Raw genomic sequence first — 20,546 nt, 5'->3', positions numbered from 1 at the left:
GGGACAGTCTCTCGCTGTTGGTTTAGCTGAGAGCCCTGCACGGAGGTCCAATAGCAACACCAGGACTCTCACAAGTGTCCTCGCACACCTGTGCTTTGGGCCTGGCACAGTCAGCCGATTCCTGGCCTCGTTGGCCACTACAGCTCTGCTCCCAACCACAGCATAAAATGTGCTCACTCTCAACAAGCTGCCACACTCACCCAGTGGGCGAAGTTGTCCCTGGCCACTTGCACCGTTAACACACACACACACACACACACACACACACACACACACACACACACACACACACACCACGCCACACGGCCAGGCTGTGCTGCACTTTCACCTTGAGACAAAAACCTCAGGCGATTCTCCTGGGCCATGTCTAGCCTACTGAGGTTTCCAAACTCCCCGGAACGAGGGCGGGGCCTCGACACGGAATGAGGGCGGGGCCTCAGACGGCTGTCTTGCTGGCCAGGCAGATCCGACGACAGTCTTCAACTCTCCCCGCCGCGGCCGGAGGCGCCAAGGCCGGCTCCGGCGGACGATGCCGATGTGCGCCCAGGATGCTGTCGCATTTGCTCCTGCTCCTCTCCGCGCTCGCCAAGCTGAGCCAGGGCTTCCGCACACACGGTAGGCTCCCCAGCGCTCGCTCTGTTACTTTAAAGTTCCCGGTCCTCGGAGAATCGGCTTGGGTCGCCCTCTCCGGACCTCCGCGCTTCCCGGCCCCGGCTCCTTCGCGCTGGCAAAATTGGGTCTCCGGTTCACCTGTTGTGTAAATGGAGGAGGCTAAGCTTAACCGTGGCTGTTCGGGACTGGCTATCGAAGGATGTGTCAGGTCTCTAATTCCCATCCCCCGTACCCTTCTTCCCAAACCCATCACCCACCCACCTCACAGCAAGCCATAACTTTAGCCCTTGCTTCTCTGGGGCTCTGATTCTTCCATCAGCCTGCCACTTCTTCGGCTCCTCTCTCCGACCCCTACCAACTCGCCCCCGCCCCAGGCCTCCATCCCAGTTAGTCTTCAGCCCTCAGCCTTCGCCGGCTGCCACCTACCCCTTCTCCCACTTTACCTACCCTTCAGCTCAGGCTAGGGCCCAGTAGCCCAGGAGAGATGAAAAGGTGGGGCGTTAGAGGGATCAAGTAGCATAGAGGCACGGAGAGCGGGGACCCAAAACGCTTCTACAGGACTCCAAAATTCGAAGTAAAAGCCACACAGCCAGTCATGTGATCTACCGCCGCATTGGGGATGTGCGTCCGTCCGACCCAAACACCACAAACATGGGCTGAGTTTTTCACTCAAGAGTTTTGCAACTGAAACACGGTCTTGAGATTCAAAGACAGTTCACGAAAGAGAGCCAAGGGGCCAGGGACAAGTGTGTTTTCTGAAAATGACGGAGTCACTCAAAAAGAAACATGACTGGTGAGCGGATCGTTTTGAGAAGAGGGGAAGTGGGTAAAGAGCTGCCTTCAAGAGGAGCCGTCTCAAAGGGTCAAGAAGGCTGGAGAGGAATAAGGGCTACTGACTGGTCTTGCACACTCTCAACCTGACAGAATTCAAATAGCACCCTTCATCAGCAAGATCATTGTGTTGTTACAGAAGAGACAGAGGTTTTCCCAGGGTGGTACTGGCAAAGTGATAGTTCGGGGCTCCGGCTATCTGCTCTTTAGAGGGAATGGAAGGATGTAGATGGTTCACTACTGAGTTTCTTTTTTCTTCTTCTTTTTTTTTGGGGGGGGGGGTTGTTTTGTTTTTTGAGACAGTGTTTCTCTGTGTCACTTTGTGCCTTTCCTGGAACTCACTCTGTAGCCCAGGCTGGCCTCACAGAGACCCACCTGGCTCTGCCTCCCGAGTGCTGGCATTAAAGGCGTGCACCACCACCGCCAGACTTGAGTTTCTTGCCTTAAAGACCTCTGTGAGGAGGTCTGGGGGCACAGTTCATTCATTCCTTCTGATTCTACTTCAAGACTCGCCTAGGCATCTGATTATAGCTAGAAACTAGGGACTGGGCAAAGTCCTATGCCCGGGATCCCAAGATGTCTGTGTAGCAAAGCAGAGTGATGTCAATGAGCAAGGTGTCTGCACATCCAGAAAAGGCCAGGGGCCGTGGCTTTGGGGCAGGGCTGGGATGAGAACTTAGCACTGGGATGGTGCTAGAACATGGTCAGGGATTGGGCAGAGCCAGGGACTGGCTCATCTGAGAACTCACCACTCACACACATACCCCTCTCACTCCTGGCCGTCTTCCTGGAATGTTTCTGACTCAAGTTGCCCTTGTCAGCACCTCAGGAGACTTCTCTGATCCTGCACAGTGTAGGACAGGATGCTAGCTTTGGAATCAAACACATCCCGGGTATAGGTCCCCGCGGTGCCCCCACTAACTCCACTGGCCTTGGGTACGTCATTTGACTCTCTGGGCTTCTACGTCTTCTTTAGTAAATTTGGTGTGTGTCTAGAGCCCAGAGCTGCTGTGAGCACTAAATGGAACCCAGTGCCCAGTCTGTGAATTATAACCCTTCCCACCGTTGCCACCTTCTTCCTGAGGTCGCTGAGGATGACTGTGCTTTCTCTAATGTTGACGTTCTTTTCCCCCCAGGGACAGAGCTGCCCAGCCCTCTTTCTGTGTGGTTTGAAGCCAGATTTTTCCAACACATCCTCCGCTGGACACCTATCCCAGAGCAGTCGGAGAGTACCTACTATGAAGTGGAACTCAAGATGTAAGGAAAGAGGGTGGAGGTGGACCAGAAGGGGGTAGGAGAGGGACTAAGTGGCTGCTTTACTATTGAAATGAGACCAGAAGGGACTCTGACACATACTTGTTTGAGTGTCCCGTAAGTTGAGCAGTGTGCTGGGGTCCCTAAAGTGGGCAGCTATTGGCTCTGAGGGCTTCCTAGAATTCTGGAGAAGTATTCACAAATGAAACTAGAAGAAAGGAAGTGAGGGGTTCCAGAGTGGGCTAACACATTCTTGTGGAGAGATGAGCTCCTTAGATTCCCACCCAGAAGCCTTCTAGACCATGGATGTCAACAGGGACCTTGACCAAGGAAGAGGGAGACTCTTGCAATTAGCTGCTCAGGACTAGGGCCCCGAGGACGGCTCCTTTTCTGCCGTTATGAGAACGTTGTACCCTGGCCTTTTCCTTCCTTCTTAAAGGAGAGAGGTTTGGGTACAAGCTGCCTCCCCAGTGCCTGCCCTGGTGTCTCCTCAGGTACGGAACCAAGATCTGGGAAGACATCCCCAGCTGTGGAAAGGTCGGGACATCATCCTGTGATCTCACCGAGTTTACCCTGGATCTATACCATAGTTATGGCTACCGGGCCAGAGTTCGGGCAGTAGACAACAGCCGGTACTCCAACTGGACCCTCACTGAGACCCGCTTCACAGTGGATGAAGGTGCTTCCCCCTCCCCCCCAGACCTACAGCATGGCCTTCTGGGACCCTTCCAGTCAGGAACTCCAGCCTACGGCTTTTCTGTCTGTCCTCACGGCTTCTCACATCACCGGACCTCCTGGCCAGGGAGCTGGTTGCCTCAACAGATCTGAAGCTATCTGAGATTTTAAAGCAGGTAGAGGCAGAATTCAGATGAGGCCTTGGCCCCTCATAGGAATGACTCTCCCAGGTCTTGCCTTTGAAGTTGGAAGATATACTGAAAAAAAAAATCAAGACAATTTTTGGAATGCTCCAAAGGAGTCAACCTGGCCACAGTGGAGTTCTGCTATCCACACTGGGCCTGTACAGGGGTCTGGGTACAAGGTGGGCTTATTCTGTAGGATTCAGAGCTAGGGGTGGCACTGGGAAGGTCACTGGTTCCCAAATGCAAGCTCATATGCTCGGGCTCGGCCGCCTGCAGAAAGCATATCCTAGGGAGTAGCTTTAAAATTTATATTTCCAGGGCCCAGGCTGAGAAATGCAGATGCCCCGAGCGCTAGAAGACCCATAGCATCTGTAACACATTCCCTATGAAGTTCTTATGTGGGGTAGAGCTGTAAACCCAAGGCCTAGGATTTAGAGTGGGTAAGCTTTGACCCTGGAGTCAGGCTATGGATGTTATCCTTAGCCCTCAGCCTCATGCCTTTGGCCCCCGCCCCTCTCTCTCAGTGATTCTGACAGTCGGGAGCGTGACACTGGAGGTAACCAACGACGGCTTCATCATTGGGACAATCCATCCCCCCAGGCCCCGGATAGTCCCTGCAGGTGATGAGTACGTACAGATCTTCAAGAATTACCGCAGATACATGATTTCCATCCGAAAGTTTCAGGAGGAAAAGGTATGAGGTTCCCCAAGGCCACCAGGCCAGGGCCACCTAGATTGAAATCACTGTTGTGTCCACTGGGAAGCTGAGCATACACAGGAAAAAAGAGGTTTTGGGGAGAGTCAGGAGGGAACTGACGTATTCAGAGCTCTCAAACTGTACTCCCAGGAGACAGTGAGAAGAACATGCCCATCACCAGCCATGCACAAGGCAAATGCCAGCTACTCTCGAGTATTTTTCCTCCAGCTTGTAGATAAGAAAAGGAAGCTGAAGGGTATACTAGCACCCAGCCCCTGTAGTCCGAACTCCATCGAATGCTCTTACCTCAGTTGTTTCTAGTTCCTTCTGTGAAGAGCTTCTACTTCTATAAAAGACTCCCTTGGTTCTATTAAAATAAAAGGAGTGGGCTGGGGAGATGGACATGTAGGTAAGAAGCTTTCTGGGCACACAGCATGAGGTTCTGAGTTCAAATCCCCACCACCCACACAAAGCCAGACTCAGCACACACTTGTAATCCGTTGCTTCTACAGTAAGATGGGAGCTGGGAACAGGAGGCTCTGAGGAAGCTTTGGGCCGGCTGGACTGGAGTAGCCCATGGCAAGCAACACAGAGACCTTGTCTCAAACAGAGTGGGAGATGAAGACTGATTGTTCTCTGACTTCATACATGTGCAATGCAATACACATCAGACACACACACACACACAGAGAGAGAGAGAGAGAGAGAGAGAGAGAGAGAGAGAGAGAGAGAGATATTAGAAGATTAGAGCAAAATTAGATCGGGTGGTTACAGAGATGATGGGCTGACAGTCCCGGGATTTGTTATCTTAGAAAAAGATGACTGAAGATGCTTGGCAGAGTCCTCTCTAGAGCACCCCACTCCCCCAGACTGGCTCACCTAGCAACGCCCTCGTCTAGCATCTCAGGGCCCTGGGCTCATCTCCAGCAGAAAACCAAAACGAGGCCCCTCCCACGGGCAGCTTCTGTGTGGCATGCATGAAAGGATTGTTTACTGTTGTTCTTGTTTCCATGTCAGAACACAACCATGACAGTGAATTACGAGAACTTCACCTTCAAAGTCCCCACAGAGAAGGGAGAGTTTTGTTTCAAGGTGAAGCCCTCGGTGGAAACCCGAAATAACAGAGCAGAGTGGTCAGAGGAGCAGTGTTTACGTCTCACGGAGCAATGTGAGTGGCCCAGACCGCAGACAGAGGGTGCTAGAACTGTCCAGAACAATCAAGAAAGCCATGCTCAGAGTGGCTGGGGCCCACGCTGGGCCCAGAGCTTCTACATAGAGCCCACCATTCTTAACACGACCCATGGGAGAAGTTGCCCCATCCTGCTTACAACTATCTTAAGTTTAAAAAAAAAGTAATTATCATAGGAGATAACAAGATAGTAAAATCTTAATACTTTATGGTTATGCCAATCGCAGTAACATCGCAGCATGCGTGTTTGTCTGTCTCATGTGCACATACACTTTCAAAACAGAACCCCACTGGCTCAGCTGAGTCCAGACAACTTCTGTGTTATCTAACTAGTTTAAGGCTTGTCCTATAAATGACATGAAGCCCCAAAATAGTTCAGCAGAACTGTAGCAATTCAAAAGAACTCCAAAACACAATTATCCAATGACCACCAACAGCGATTCACAAATCCAAAAGGCTTCAAGGAAGGAGGAAGATGGCTCAGTCCATACAATACTTGCCCCACAAGCATGAGGAGGTGAATTCAAATCCCCAAAACCCATGTAAAAGCCAGGCATGGTGTGTGTTTCTATAACCCCAACCCCCCTCCTCAGGAGAGGGGCCAGAAATAGGCCGGCTTGTCTCCCTGACCACCTAGCCGAATCAGTGAGCTCCTGGTTCAGTGAGAGACCCTATCTCAAAAAATTAGGTGGAAAACCAGGCATGATGGTGCACACCTTTAATCCCAGCACTCGGGAGGCAGAAGCAGGTGGATCTCTGTGTGTTCCAGGACAGCCTGGTCTACAGAGTGAGTTCCAGGCCAGCAATGTTATGCAATGAGACCCTCCCTGTCCCAAAAGAAAAAAATGGAGCACAGGCATGGCCAAGGAGAGACACCAATGTTGACCTTTGGCCTGCGCGTGCATTCCCCCCCCCCACATGCATGTACAGCACAAACACGAAACACCATAACTCCATACTACACATAAAACCACACACATACACACACATACACACACACACACACACACACACACACAGAGAGAGAGAGAGAGAGAGAGAGAGAGAGAGAGAGAGAGAGAGAGAGAGAGAGAGAGAGCTCAAAGGACCCCTTAATTGAGAGGAAATCAAAGCCCAAGTTTCAGCAACCCAGGAGAAATTACCAAGGGTCGAAACTTTCCTAAGAATCCAAACCAAGGTCCAAATATTAATTTCTCTGCTTCACCAAACAGAGATAAAAAGCAGATGGTCGTGGCTGAAGTGGGACGATTAAAACCACGTCTCCAGAACAGCATAGTTGCAGCAGCTATAAGGGATTATTCACCCTTTTCTTTCTGTCCATGGTGACTTGCTGGGCGAGCTGGCATCCAAGATGTGCCTCTTCTCTGGGCCACAACTTGTTAGAATTATTTCCGGTGCTCTCAGCAGAGCCTGGCCCCAACTGCGCCCCAACAAGTTCAGCCACCCACCCTCAGTAGTTTAATCGGAGACTCGGATTGAAAGACCAAATAAGGGAAGTTTATCAGTGTGGCCACATGGGGAGGAGGAACAAACAGGACTGTGGCCCTGTCCTGTTATTAAGGTATTAATCTGTCTATTAAGGGCATTGACATTAACATGATGTTCAGGTTTAAAGAGGATGCAGGACCAAGCGGGCCAGGTCAGGGTTGTGGCCCCACCCACCCTGGTGCGAGTCACCATCATTATTTCAGCCTCAGTCTCTCCTGTTGGTCTGTTGTCAGAACTGTGTGAAATCTCCAGGAGACATCTTCCTATTTGGTCCTGTTTGGGGCTGTTCCTCCTCAGGGCCCGTGTGGGAAGGGCTCCTCCCTGCCCCAAGTGTCCCAGAAGAAGAAATGCTGAGCTGGCTCCTTGATGGAGCTGCTGGAGTCAGCAAAAATCTGTTCCAGGCCCTCACCCAGCGGCCCAGGGCGCCTTCCCAGATGGTTATCAAGGGCAGAAGTTGTGTCTCACCCTTGGGAGCCTTTCAACCTGCTGACGGCCCAGAGGGATCCATAGCTAGCAACCCAGGGCAGCTAATTTAAGGGTCCACATTGTACCCAGGGTATGCGCTGGGAGTGCCCTGTCTAGCAAACGTGAAAGGGACTCTTCCTAGATTTGTGATAAATTTCAATGCAGCTCGTTGTCATGGAAGTCCCATTGCAGAATAAGTCACCAAATGTATGCTGGCCGGCCGCTTTAAGTGCTGCTGGTATTTTCATCATCCAAAAGGTTTCTTTGAATATCAGCTTTGTTGCTTACATGTGACCTTGGTCAAGTGACTTAGTGTCTTCGGGCCTCAGGATCTCAACATGTAAAATGGGGGTGGTGCTGGCATTAACCTCCTGAGACAGTTCCTAGGGTCAGGTAATACAAGTGAGATGTTGGATAGCCATCCTGAGGTGGTACTGTAACTTTCCCCACTGTATACAGGGACAGTGGAACTCAGATGGATTCATTATTTGGTCCGCAGTCTCACAGCTAGTAAGAGGTACAGCTGGGATTTGAACCCAGGTGCAGCTGCCTCAGTCTCCACTCTTACCTACCATTTCGTCCTGCCTCAGTGTTTCATTGGCCATCGTGGTAGTCAGCTAGAGGCAGAGCCAGTTTGTTACTGAAGGAACTGGTGGCGGCTGAACGTTTCTAGGAACTTAGATACCTCTAGGGCTGTGACCCACCCCTGTGGAGATGACACAGAGCCATTCACCGAGTATGTCCTGATCATAGCCAAGGGATCTCTGGGGACTGTGCCTTATGTGCCACCAACACGTCTTTCTGGATCTGCAGACTTCACTGTGACCAACCTCAGCATTCTCTTCATGTCAATCCTGATACTCAGTGGAGTCCTGGCCTGCCTGGCTCTCCAGCACTACATCCGGCGCCCTGGGAAGTTACCTGCAGTCCTGGTGAGTGCTCTATCCTTCCTACATTCCTGCATGGTCAGGGCAGCCTCATCCAGCAATGAAGAGGGCAAGCAAACACTAAACCCAGTCTGGGGAACAGGACCTCTGAGTAGCCCTGAGACTGCACGCACGCGCAGGTACACACACACACACACACACACACACACACACACACACACACACACTGAGTCAGCACACCTTTGTCATCTACACAGTGGCTGTTGACCAGCCACTGTGCACCATGAACTGGTCCTGGCTATTATCCTCATTTTATCAGTGAGGACCGAGAGGTTGCTTGCACAGGGTCACATATACGTATGTACATACATACATACATACATACATATATGGACCTGGTTGGACAAGCACTGGGAAATCTATAGAGGAGTCTTGGAGTCTCTAGGAAAGATAAGGACACACACACACACAGAGAGAGAGAGAGAGAGAGAGAGAGAGAGAGAGAGAGAGAGAGAGAGAGAGAGAGAGAGAAAGAGAGAGAGAATGAACGTATGTGTGTATAAGGATGGGATGGCCTGGCCTTGGCCTAGACAAGAACACAACTGGTAAGGAACTACGAGGAAGAGAGGGGAGAACCAGCCCTTACAGCTCTCGACGGTTTGCTAGTTCTTCCTCTGTCTAGCTGCAGTTTGTCCTCACCGTCTGTGTCTGTGCTTCCATGTTCCACGGGCACCTTAGCTCATACTCTGCAGGGCCAGCCGTCCCATGCTGGTGGCTTGGGGACACATGAACCACACTACTGAGCCCAGCCCTGTGGAAGTGGGAGAAGGTAGCGCTGTGCCTGGAGGGGGTCAGGAAGGAAGGGTGTTGGAGCTAGCTACAGAACATCCTCCCTGTTTGCATGTTCTGTCAGGGAGGAAACTGACTAACCTGGCCTTGAAGGGTTCCTGGGACTTGATGGGAGCCAGTGCCAGCCTGGTGTGAAAGGCCACTTTAATGTAAAGCCATGAAATAGGCAGAGATTAGAGATTACCAAATGCCCAGAAATGACAGGCGGCTGCTTGTTGATTCCTTCGGAACCTGTGAGTCACAGCCTTGCTGTTCCCTTGAGAGCCTTCCCCCTCGGATTTAAACAGCCCAGTTCCTCTTAGCAGTGCTCCTGTCTGTGGGGCTAACTCGTGTGTGAGAGCCCTGGCCCGTTCCTGAGTTTACTCTGAACCATCTGCTGATTTAAGCTGAGCATCCAGCAGGTCATTGAAGTCGGTTCTATTAAGCAAGCTGGGGACCTCAAATCCAGATAGCTGTGTATGACTCCAGGTTTGTCCTTTGTTGCTGGTGACTCCAGGCGTATCATCTAACCTCTCTGAGCTTTGGGTTTGTCCTCTAGGACACAGGGGTAATTGATATTCCTATACACTCACCAGGGAGTGCAGTTCAACTCAGCATATACCTGTTGAGTGTCCTCTATGTAACCTGAATGGTCCAAGCAATGTGGACTCCTTCACCATGAGAAGTCACATGCTGTCATTAAGTCCAGCTATGCTTGAGAAACTAAAGCTTAGAAAAAAGGATACTGGCTCAGTAGCAAGCTGCTAAAAGATACAACCTTCATCATGAGTCACGGTGGCCGCTAGGGACCTAGTTGGCCATGGTGGACATGGTAACAGGAACACAACCAAGAGGAACTGCATTGGAGTCATTAAGTGTTGAGGAAACGAGGTGTGGCAGAGTCAGTCGGTCAGTCAGTCAACAAACCTGACTAGTTCCAGCTCAACTTAGGCTCTTAGAGTGATGAATAAGACTGGACGGTTCCTGCCTCTAGAGTTCATATTATAGTGTCTTAATTAGAGTTTCTATGGCTGCAGTGGAAGGCCATGACCAAAATGCAAGTTGGGAAGGAAAGGGTTCATTTGGCCTATACTTGCAAATTGCTATTCATCATCAAAGGAAGCCAGGACACTAACTCAAACAGAGCAGGATCCCAGAGGCAGGAGCTGATGCAGAGGCCATGGAGAAACACAGCCTACTGGCTTGCTCCCCTGGCTTGCTCAGCCTGCTTTCTTATAGAACCCAGGACCACCAGCCCAGGGACAGCACCACCCACAATGGACTGGGCCCTCCCCCATCAATTACTAATAAAGAAAATACCTTATGGAGGCATTTTCTCAATTAAGGCTCCCTCCTTTCAGATGACTCTAGTTTGGGTGTCCAGTCGGCATAAGACCAGCCAGCACATATAGGAACTAAGTTTAGGAAGAAGGATGGAAGGAAGCATGGAGAAAATGGCTGCAGCGTTGGTTTGGCCTGGGTGCTGGCAAAGTCTCTCTGAAGAGGTGGTGTCTGAGCTGGACAAGGAGGAGGACACAGGCATATGGAGTGCTAAGAGTATTCCTAGCAGAGTAGTTAGCATGTGCAAAGGTCCTGTGACAGGGCCGCTCTTGCCATGTTCAGGACAGGAAGGACACCACCGTGGACAGAGCAGAGGAATGAACTGAAAAGTGTCAGGTGACTTCCCCAGGACCCTTAGCAACTAAGGAGAGCAAACCCGTGGCTGCAAGCTACAAAATTCAAAGGAAGGCAGGATAGAGAGATGGGATGGGGTAGAGTGAGATAAAATGAGAACGCACTGTGTGACACACAGATACTTATTCTCTGTGACTCTAGCTTCAGTCACTCCCATGCGCTACACACACAGGTGCTTACTTAGCATCTACTTCTTACTTGGGGTCATTGTCAAAAAATAGTTTGAAATACACTTCTGCATGGGCTCGGCTTTTCGAGCCTAACCCGGATGGCAGAGAGCTTCATGAGCGGAGCATCTGAGAGCTTTCTCCAGTTTCGGCAAGACCCCATGACATCTGGCCCCGGGAACACTAGCTTCCTATACACCTGCCAGGGCCAAACCATGAGGTACCCTCGGGAGAACATTCTAATGCCAGCACGGAGCTGGAGAGCACCGTGCAGGCTGCCTGGGCTCTGCACCCACGCTACGCCTCCCCCACAGTTCCTCACCTGGCACCCGAGGAGGGCCCTTGCCATCGGTCACGCCTCTCTCACTGTACTAGTCTGTGGCTGTGACAAAAGCCAGTGCCTGGCAGAAGCCACTTGAGGGAGGGCAGGTCTTGTTGTGGCTCACGGTTCGAGAGTGCAAGGCCGCCATGCAAGCTCCACCGAAGGAGCATGCAGCAGCTGGTCGCATCGCTACCGTCGGGCCGCCGAGAGGGCAAGGCTGGTGCTCAGCTCACGTTCTTGTCTTGATTCATACCAGGATTCCAGCCCATGGGACAGTGTCACACTCAGGGTAAAGTCTCCCAAGCTCGGTTTAACCTTTCTCAAAGCCATCCTTCTTATAGACAATACTTTATGAGACCACGTGGTGGTTCTCAATACGGTCACACTGATCATGACAGTCATCGCACTCACCTTACCTCTCTCTCCTCCCAGGTCCTTGAGAAGTCCCACAACTTCTTCCCGGTCCACCCTCTCTGCCCAGAAACTCTCAACACTGTTCACATCCTGGACTTGGAGGCCTTCCGGAAGGTGTCGCCAGAGCTGAAAGACTCGGACCTTCACGGCAGCACTGACAGCGGCTTCGGCAGCAGCGGCAAGCCGTCACTGCAGACTGAGGAGTCCCACTTTCTCCTCCCTGGCTCCCACCCCCAGGGACTAGGGATGCTAGGAAAGGAAGAGCCTCCTGAGCTACGGGGCAGCTGTGCGGACAACACAGACAGTGGGATCTGCCTGCAGGAGCCTGGCTCACATTCCAGCATGGGGCCCGAGTGGAAGCAGCAGCTTGGATACACCAGTCAGGGCCAGGATGACAGCGACGTTCACTTAGTCCAGAGCTCTCCGGAGCAGGCTGAGGACACACAGAGTGGCTCTGCCTTGGGCCATGTCCATCTCCTAGAACCTGGAGTCCCGGAGGAGAAAGACCAAGTCGTGGTGACGTCCCAGGGCTACCAGAAACAGGCCAGATGGAAGGAAGAGGCAGCAGACCCAGCCGGACACTTGGACAAAGAGATTCCCTTGGCAGATGACTCTGACCCTAAACTTGGGGTGTGCCTACAGGCCGAGTTAGCTTGGCCTCCACCAGCTCTGGCCAAGGGTTATTTGAAACAGGAGTCCCAAGGGATGACCCCAGCACCAGCAGGGCCCCTAAGTAGGCAAAGGAGTCAGCTGGCTGAAGGATGGTCGCTCCTGGACGTGGTCAGCTGTGGAGACCTAGGCACAGAGACTTGGAATTTTGCCCATGAACTTGCCCCTCAGGACTATGGGGCAGCCCCTGGTGGCCTCCTGGCTAGCTTCGACTCTAAGCTGGCCACCCTGCCGCTGATCTCCAGCCTGCAGGTAGAGGAATGACCCAGGCTAAGGGTTCTTCGTATTCTAGCATGCCTGCTCTCCTGTCTGCATCAGGAGGGCCCAGGAGCCAAAGAAATGTGCGGGCCTTTTTCTACAGATCCACTGTGGCCGGCTAGGACAGGCCCCACAGGACAGGAAAAGGCCATCTTGCTGGGCTAGTATCCAGTATGTGGGAGGTTGTGTTTGGTTCCCCTGAGAGGGGCCCTGAAGATTCCAGCCGAGCTGGAGGGTAGATAGAGGCCTTACTCCTCAGGCCTGGGTCCTGGACCGGAAGGACCTGTGTTTGGGAGGAACCTCAGGGTTTTCTGGATGTGGTAAGGTTGCCAGGCTGATGTCTGAGCAGCCTGGATGTCTATGGAGGAGGGGGAGAGGCTAGCCTCCTGCAGGGTACAGGGAGGGCCCCAGAAAGAAAGGAGGGGCAGGAGCCAGGTTTAATGTTGTCATGTAGAGACACTCCCCAACTTGGACAGGGTGCCTGTCACTGGTAGATCTTGAGGTACATACCACCCTGAATGATCAGCCAGCTAATTCAGAACCGTGGGGCAAAGGGGACCGAGACACAGAATCTGCACCTCCTGTGGGGTGCCTCTGCTATCCATCAGCAGACACCTCCCTCTTTTTGACAAACACGTCTGTGTCCCCTGGGCTATCTGCAGTGGCCAAGCCATTGCTCCTTGCTGCTCACTAGTGTGCTGACAGGCCAGACAAACTATGGCTGTCTGTGTTAGCACACTACCCTATAGGTAGCCTTTGGGCATAGACACTGGCCCAGCCTTAGGACTTACATGTCTGCATTTGCTGCTAATTTTTAACTACAGACCCAGAGGACAGGGGGCTGGGCTGGCATCTCTGGGTTCAGCTGCGTGACCGTGGACCAGCAGCTTCTTCAGGGGACGAAAATAAAGAATGAATTGTGAGGAAGATTCCCTCACGTTGAATGTTAGCCAAGTTGGCCCTGGGGTGATACTTTAGGTCTTGCCTACCACTGGGCTGGCAGGAAGTAGACTGTGGAACCCATCTGCCCACAGGTGGCTTCTGCCTGTGGTCTCAGAGATCTTGCAGGAGTCTAGGACCTTGTGTCAAGATAGTTGCTAGACACTGGGGCCCAGGGCTGGCCCCTGCTTCCCTTTACTGCATTTGAGATCTGTCTTCAAACAAAGGCAGTTTGCAGCCCCTGAGTAAGGATGCTGGGAGACACAGCAGGGCTGCTGATCCCCTGGCAGGGCTGCTGGTCCCTGAGCCCAGACTGCCTCTGAAGCTTTCCAAAAACAGACTGTGTGACCCAGGAAAGCCAGCCATGAGCCTTACCACCCTGCCAAGAAGGCCATGATGCCAGTCTGATACCAGAGCTCCTTCTGAAGTTGGAAGGACTCCTTGGGATTGCCGTGGAACCTTTATTTATTTATTTTGCTCAGTTATTTATTGAAGAGGCAGCAGAGCACAGGGGCAGGTCTCGAGGTCTCTCCGGAGGTCCAGTTCTGACGGCACTGTTTCTAGCTGTGTGACCTTGGGCAAGTCACATTTCCTCTTTGAGCCTCAGTTTTCCTGTCTGTATGTAAAACTTGAAAAGTTCCTGACACTCCCAGTCCCTAGGAGTGTGGAGTCTCATTGGGAAAATGGACATGGCTGTGCCTGAAACAGCCAGTGAGTGTGGTGTGTTTTCATTCCAATAAATAGTCGCGGGTACTTTGGGAAAGCAATCAGATTCCTCATGGAAACTGCGGATAATTGGTGATGGTTATAAACAAGATGTGCTTTAAGGATGTGTATCTGAGGACCCGGGCCCACACAGACAGGCCCAGCTTCAGCGTTAACTGTGACTTTGGGAAAGGCACATGTTCTCTCACAGTTTCTGATTCCCCAAAGGTGACATGAAAGTGACAGCTGTCATGGTGAGATGTCATGGGGTCGGAATGAGATCATGGATGAAAAGAGCTTACTGGGCTGCCCCACATCTGGCATCCCATGTGTGAACAGCTGTCAAGAGCTGTTAGGGCCAGAAAGGGAAATAGACTGTTTTTCTCGGAAACAGGTGAAAATGAAAGAGAGATGCCTGGGGTGTTCTTCCAGAAAACCGAAAGGTACAAAGTGCACCCCAGTGTTTGGGATGTTAGTTCTGACAGTGTGGAACTAGCAAGACCCTCCTAGGAAGTAAGTGAGCCAGACCTGCAGACTCTGTGCCTGTTCCCCTTACCCTGAAGATGTGCCCGGGTGGTTCCCATAGGCCAGGAGCCTCCAGAGTTCTGTTCTAAAGGCATTTTCTACAATGATCAGGGTGTGGGCTCGCACATCTCCCTGAACTCAGCCATGTGGATGTAGCAAACCTAGGGCCTGGCCCTGAGTCCTAGGCATCTATGTGTCTGAGGGACACCTTGTCCCTTGCCTGCTATTGTTCCTTCCCATGTTCCTTCCCTAGTCACTGAGAAAGGAGGCCTTCTGGAGAGACACCAACCCTCCCCCTGCAGAGAACTTGAACAGCTCTGTGTACGTGCGTGCGACATGGGCATACTTCCACCCTGGGGAGCTCCTGGCAGGATCTGAAAAGAGAGGTGCAATGACCATTCTTCCCTGGAAATGGTGTTGAGGATGGCTTCTTCCCTGTGGAAAAGCCCCTGAGGCAGGTGGGATGGAGCCTGAACACTGGATGTATGAAAGAGAAGAGAAATTGCCATTGTAGAAAGAAAGAGAGTCAGTTCGGTTGGGGGAGAAAACGTGAGAAGCAGGCCTGCAGGACAGAATGGAGGTGGGGGTGGGCTGTGGCTCTCGGTAGGCCTAGCCCTGTCTGTAAGAGTGAGAGTCAGTTGGCTCCTGGGTGCAGCTAGGGCTTGGGGGGGAACCTAGAGGACTCTTCCAGGCAGCGGCTGGTAGAATACTTCATTCTGGCTTCTCTGGAATTCAGATTAAAGTCCCCAACAGAAGGCCACAGTTGGTCTTCAGCTGAGCACCTCCTTCAAGGGCTTTTCCAGACTGAGGAATGTGTGGTTCTGGGTTTCTGTGAGCGAATGGAACTTCCTCTTAGCAAAGACAGGGGGGAAATGGGCTCACACGGACAGGAGGAAATTCTGTCAGACTGTGTTTTCCCAAATGTGTAAATAACTGTAGTCGGGAGACCGCCTTACGCCCCCCCCCCCATACCTCTATGCCCACCCCATACACACAGTAGCAAAACATGCGGCCTTCTGAGAGGTCAGGTCACACACACACAGCCTACCCTGCACCTACACAAGACTCAGCAGCCCCAGAGGCTGGATACCACCCACGGAGCCCACATAACACCTGATCCACAGGGTGAAAATTCTCAGAGCCCCTCATGTGAAGAGAGGAGAGCCTGGGCTGTTGTCTGTCCGGGGATACACAGAAACCTTGATGGGCATGTCCAGGCAGCCGAGTACCGATGCTATCACCCCCACTGATAGGACACCAGATACTGAGAAGCCTGACTCACTCGTTTCCTGCAGGGCTCATGGGTTTGAGGGTTTCTTTTGAAACAAACCCACAATTTAAACTAAGTGCATTGCTATTAATGAGAAGGCCCATGGTGCCTCTCATTGTCAGAGTGATCTCAAGTTCACTGGATTTCCCGTAAATCTCCAAACAGGGTGCTGGGACTCTGTAAACACTGACGAGGAAGGACTGGGTAGGATGATAAAAATTCGTGTTCTTAAAAGGTTACTCTGGCCAAAGCACAAGTCATTTAACACAAGGAACTGGGCAGAAAACAGGGAGACCTTTATTGAAGCCAGCCATTTAATTTGTTTTTTTTTTTTCTGATTTTTGTTGTTGTTGCTTTGTTTTGTGTGTGTGTGTGTGTGTGTGTGTGTGTGTGTGTGTGTGTGTGTGTGTGTGTGTGTGTGTGATGTATGTGGAAGTCAGAGGACAACCTACAGCTGTCTTGGTCTTTCCTTCTACCATATGGATTCCAGGGATGGAACTCAAATGATCAGGCCTGGCCGCAAGGGCCTTTACCCACTGACCCACCTGGCCAGCCCAGCATTTCATTTCTTCAGCGGTTACCTACCATATGCCAGATGTGGTATTCAGCCTTGGCTTCATGGAGCAGACTGCCTGGTTATAAAGATCAAGCAACTGAGTATTAACAAGTGTCGCAAGCTGTGATAAGTGCCATGAAAGAAACTAGTATCCTGCACCCAGAATGAGGCAGGAAGTAGATAAGCAGTGTAGGAAGCTGCCTTCCCTCTGGCTGTAGGAGCACATTGGAGGGGGAGGGGGGAGGGGGCGGAGCTTTAACCAGAAGCTTGCGGGTGGCTGGGAAGTCAAGGATCACAGTTCTAGCTCATCCAGCTCCCACGGGGAGAGGGTGGTGCTCCTTGTCTATAGGTAACTTGGAGCTACACCACCCATAATGGAAAGTTATCTCTGGTCTCTTCCTTGTATGAAGACACTAATCCCATCATGAGGCTCCATTCCATGACCTCATCCAATAGCCTCCAAAAGCCCCACCATCATATTAAGGGGTTAGGACTACACCACTGAGGGCTGGGGGGTGGGGCACCAACCTTCAGTCCATAGAGATGCTTTATACACATACATTGAGCAAGGGCAATGGGACTAGAGAAGAATGAACAAATCCAAAGGACACTTCAAGGAAAGCCAGACAGGACAGCAGGCTGGGGACAAAGAAAGGGTCAAGCGTTGACTGCCACTTGAACCTGATGGAGAGCAGTGCATAACATGGGTATGGAAGGGAAAACATGGTGTGGCGGGGTGAAGGTGTTGGGGACCTGGGAGAAGCTGAGCTTTGCCTCAGTGGTGGTATTTCATGCAGAGGAAGATATTTAAGTAGCTCTCAGGATGGGAGTGGTCCTGGGTTAGGGCTCAGGGCTGGGGATTTTGAGGCAAGTGCTCTGTGTTCTCTGTGAGACTTGTATCGTGGGTGGATTTGTCCTCATGGCATAGAGATGAGAAGACAGGTCTGGAGAGGGTTCCTGGCCATCTACAGCCCGTAAACTCGGGATATTCACCAGACTCGTTATCTCTAGGAGGAGCAGGCAGCCATCCTATTGGCCTAGAGTGTCCAGAACCATGCCTGAGCTTGGCATGTGCACTGCAGACCCCAGCCAGGAGCCTCAGGGATCTTCAGACAGCCACAGCCCCAAACTAGGGGGTGATGTAACAGCCAAGTGTTCCCTTTAGTGAATTACCCCACCTGCAGAGTCACGGACTCTGGAGTGGGCATGAGCAGGGAAGAGTAGACACAGTACCCCTTCCTTCCTTCCCTTCATAATCAGCTCTTTAGAAGAGCAGTCCCATTTACAGACTGCTACACTCTGTACATAACATGCGTGATGCACGCGTGAGCAGCATCCTGCAGCCCTGCAGCCTCTGCCAGAAATGGCCACTCCTCAACACACCAGCTCCCTTCTTTAGCCCCTGGCCCAACCCCCCCCCAAATGCACTCATGGAGGGCCCCAACAACTCCTGCTTCCTCAACTGCTAATCCACGTTCATTTCTCCGGTGCCTGGAGAGGAGTGAAGTGTCTCTGAATAGGAGCGAGCATTTTCTCCTTAATTTCCATTGTCTCTACCATTTCTCATATGCCCCCAGCATCCCTCACCACTGAAAAATCGTCCCTACTGTTGACTGAGCTGAAGGGCTGAAATGCAAATTCGAGCTTTGAATTCTACCGACAACTGGGAAGACAGCACTCAAAGTCTCTGCTCAGAAGGTTCTCCAAAAACCTCCGTCCTGGCTCCAGCCCCTTCTCATTTTCATCCCTTTCACATCCTCACTGCTCCCCATCCCCAAAAGCTCTTCTCCCACTTTGCTGTTTCAAGGCCACCCACGTGCCCTCGGCAAAGCCCCCCCACCCCTGGCCAACTCAGACCCTGCGTGTCTTGTCACTAGGTGGCCGTCCTGTGAAAATGAAATGGGAAGTGTGAAGTATCGCTCTGGGTGCCCTCTGCACCTGCAAGGGTGTGAAATACAGTGTAGGTGCTAAGTACACTGCTGCTGGACTCACTGGAAAGAAGTAAGTGGAGGTGGGAAGGCTCAGGCATGGAGTCCGTGACAGGCCATAGAAGATCTGAACCCAGGATTCCAAGCTAGCAAAGAGTCAGCAGAGGTAATAGAGCCAGTGCTGTATACCCTGGTATGGGGTGGAGCATGGGGAGGCAGGGTGAGCGCATGGTATCTGTTCATTCAGGCTAACCAAACCACAGCAAGGTCCACTCAGACTAATCAACTAGCACAGCAAGGCTATTGGGAGATGGAGAGGCCCCAGGGGCATGCCCAGGGACTGGAAAGACTGCTTCTCTGGGTTCTAGGCATGATCTGTTCTTTGCAAATGAGTCTGTCTGGACCTCAGTCTTCTGATCTGTCAGATGGAGATAGTGTCGAAGCTGACCATGCCATTAGTTCTCTGGGTATACTGCTTCCGTGGAAGGTCCTTTAGCCAACACTCCTTCCAGCTCATTGACAGCAGGAACTCCTCTTGATTGAAGTCTGTGCCCTCTACACCCAGTCAATGGTAGTGCATAGTAATGAGCACTCAACAAACCTTTGGTGAATGCATGAATGAGTAGAACTTTTCCATTCATGTCAAAGAAGCGTTTGAACGCAGGTGGAAGCAGTTCAGGAAGCATCGAGATGATTATGATGGTCATGGAAGACTGAGCAAAGCAGGTGCTTGGGAGACGTTAGCCTGGACCTAGAAGAGAGAGAGAGAGCTAGAGGCAACTCTGAGCGAAAGCTTGACTGTACGTTGGCCATCCTCTCTCCTCTCAGTCACATGGTTCTATGATCACTCCCTTCCCTCTTTCTTCACTCTGCAGTTCCTATGTGCTGTAGGACTTAGGGCTGCAGACCAAACAGGAAATATAAGGCAAGAGAATACATCCAGGAGACAAGGCAAAGGGGCCTGAAAACATTCAGCACGCATTCATCCACCCTTGGGGCAAACATTCATTGGGTACCCAGCATGCCAAACCTCCTGAGACTGTGACAGGCAACTAGACATGATCCTCCCGGCTGGCTCAATTCTGTATGTATGTGTATGCACACACACAGTGTCCATTCACCTCTCCCCCACCCTCACCCCATCATGGTGGGAATGAAGTTACCCACTGGGAAATGGTCTCACAGCTGGGAGAAGCCTCAAAGTTTCTGATGGCAACCTTACATAAACAAGGTCCCTGGGACCCAGAGGATCTCAGCCCACAGTCTATAAGGAGAAGGGCTGGGCTTAGACTAGAAGATGAGAGGCTTCTTCCATTTCCCACCCACCTTTCTCCCAGCAGTCCTCTGCTTGTGTATGAGAAATCCTACCCAAGGCTTTGAGGAGGGGAAGCCAAGCCCAGGACTCTGCAGAAGGGAGGGTAGGGATGTATGGGAGGGCGGGAAGGGCGGGGTCCACTATGGCCTCCAGCACAGCCCCACTTATTGTTTTGTCGGTTTTTTGTTCCTCTGGGCAGACAGAACATTTTCACTTCTGGTCCCCAAGTGTGAGAATTCACCAGGCCACTAGCTTCCTGTTTTGTATCAGCTTTTGCTCAAACATTGCCACTTTCTAGCTGGGTTTTGCTCACTAAGCAGTTTTTAAAAATAACATGATACTTCCATCTGCTCCTGTTTTGACCTTCTCAAACCCCTGGAGCATTGAAAGCAGCACCATAGACTGTGGTCTTCTTGGTCCTGTCACCTGAACCTACCCTACTGACCCTGGCTTGGAGCAAGGCCATGCAGACTCAAAGGAGATGCTATGGCTGTGAGCATCCCTGAGGTTGTCTCTTGGTAGAAAAGCTCTCCATCTGTGTGTGCCCTTCTCTAGAAAGGCATGTGATCACACACACGGCGTGGGATGTGGTTGAGGACAGGGAAGGAGAAGAGATGACCAGTGTGAGTGTTAAGAGCACCAGGCATGGACCAGGCTTGGGCCAATGTGCAA

The 20,546-nt window shown here is 51.7% G+C and overlaps 2 protein-coding genes across 3 annotated transcripts in view; one reads left to right on the top strand and one right to left on the bottom strand.

Moving 5' to 3' along the window:
* The first annotated feature begins 460 nt into the window (after positions 1-460).
* On the top strand, positions 461-14,342 carry Il10ra (interleukin 10 receptor subunit alpha). 2 transcript variants are annotated; one of them, XM_076576164.1, is made up of 7 exons: positions 461-615; positions 2,586-2,700; positions 3,192-3,376; positions 4,082-4,251; positions 5,272-5,422; positions 8,210-8,328; positions 11,728-14,342. In XM_076576164.1, exons 1-7 carry the CDS (start codon positions 549-551, stop codon positions 12,640-12,642), a joined length of 1,722 nt encoding a protein of 573 aa, XP_076432279.1. In that variant the 5' UTR covers positions 461-548; the 3' UTR covers positions 12,643-14,342. The 2 variants fall into 2 exon arrangements, with proteins under 2 accessions (XP_076432279.1, XP_006989895.4); XM_006989833.4 differs by having other exon boundaries at positions 464-615; positions 2,580-2,700.
* Positions 14,343-16,450: 2,108 nt separating this feature from the next.
* Positions 16,451-20,546, bottom strand: part of Smim35 (small integral membrane protein 35) — a 79,847-nt gene continuing 75,751 nt past the window's right edge. The window contains exon 5 of the mRNA XM_042280811.2: positions 16,451-19,310. The gene's annotated coding sequence lies outside the window, so the exon portion shown is untranslated. The remainder of the gene's footprint in view (positions 19,311-20,546) is intronic.

Source organism: Peromyscus maniculatus, chromosome 7 (assembly GCF_049852395.1).
Source record: "Peromyscus maniculatus bairdii isolate BWxNUB_F1_BW_parent chromosome 7, HU_Pman_BW_mat_3.1, whole genome shotgun sequence".
NCBI classification, from domain to species: Eukaryota; Metazoa; Chordata; class Mammalia; order Rodentia; family Cricetidae; genus Peromyscus; species Peromyscus maniculatus.
This window is presented reverse-complemented; position numbering and strand designations above follow the sequence as displayed.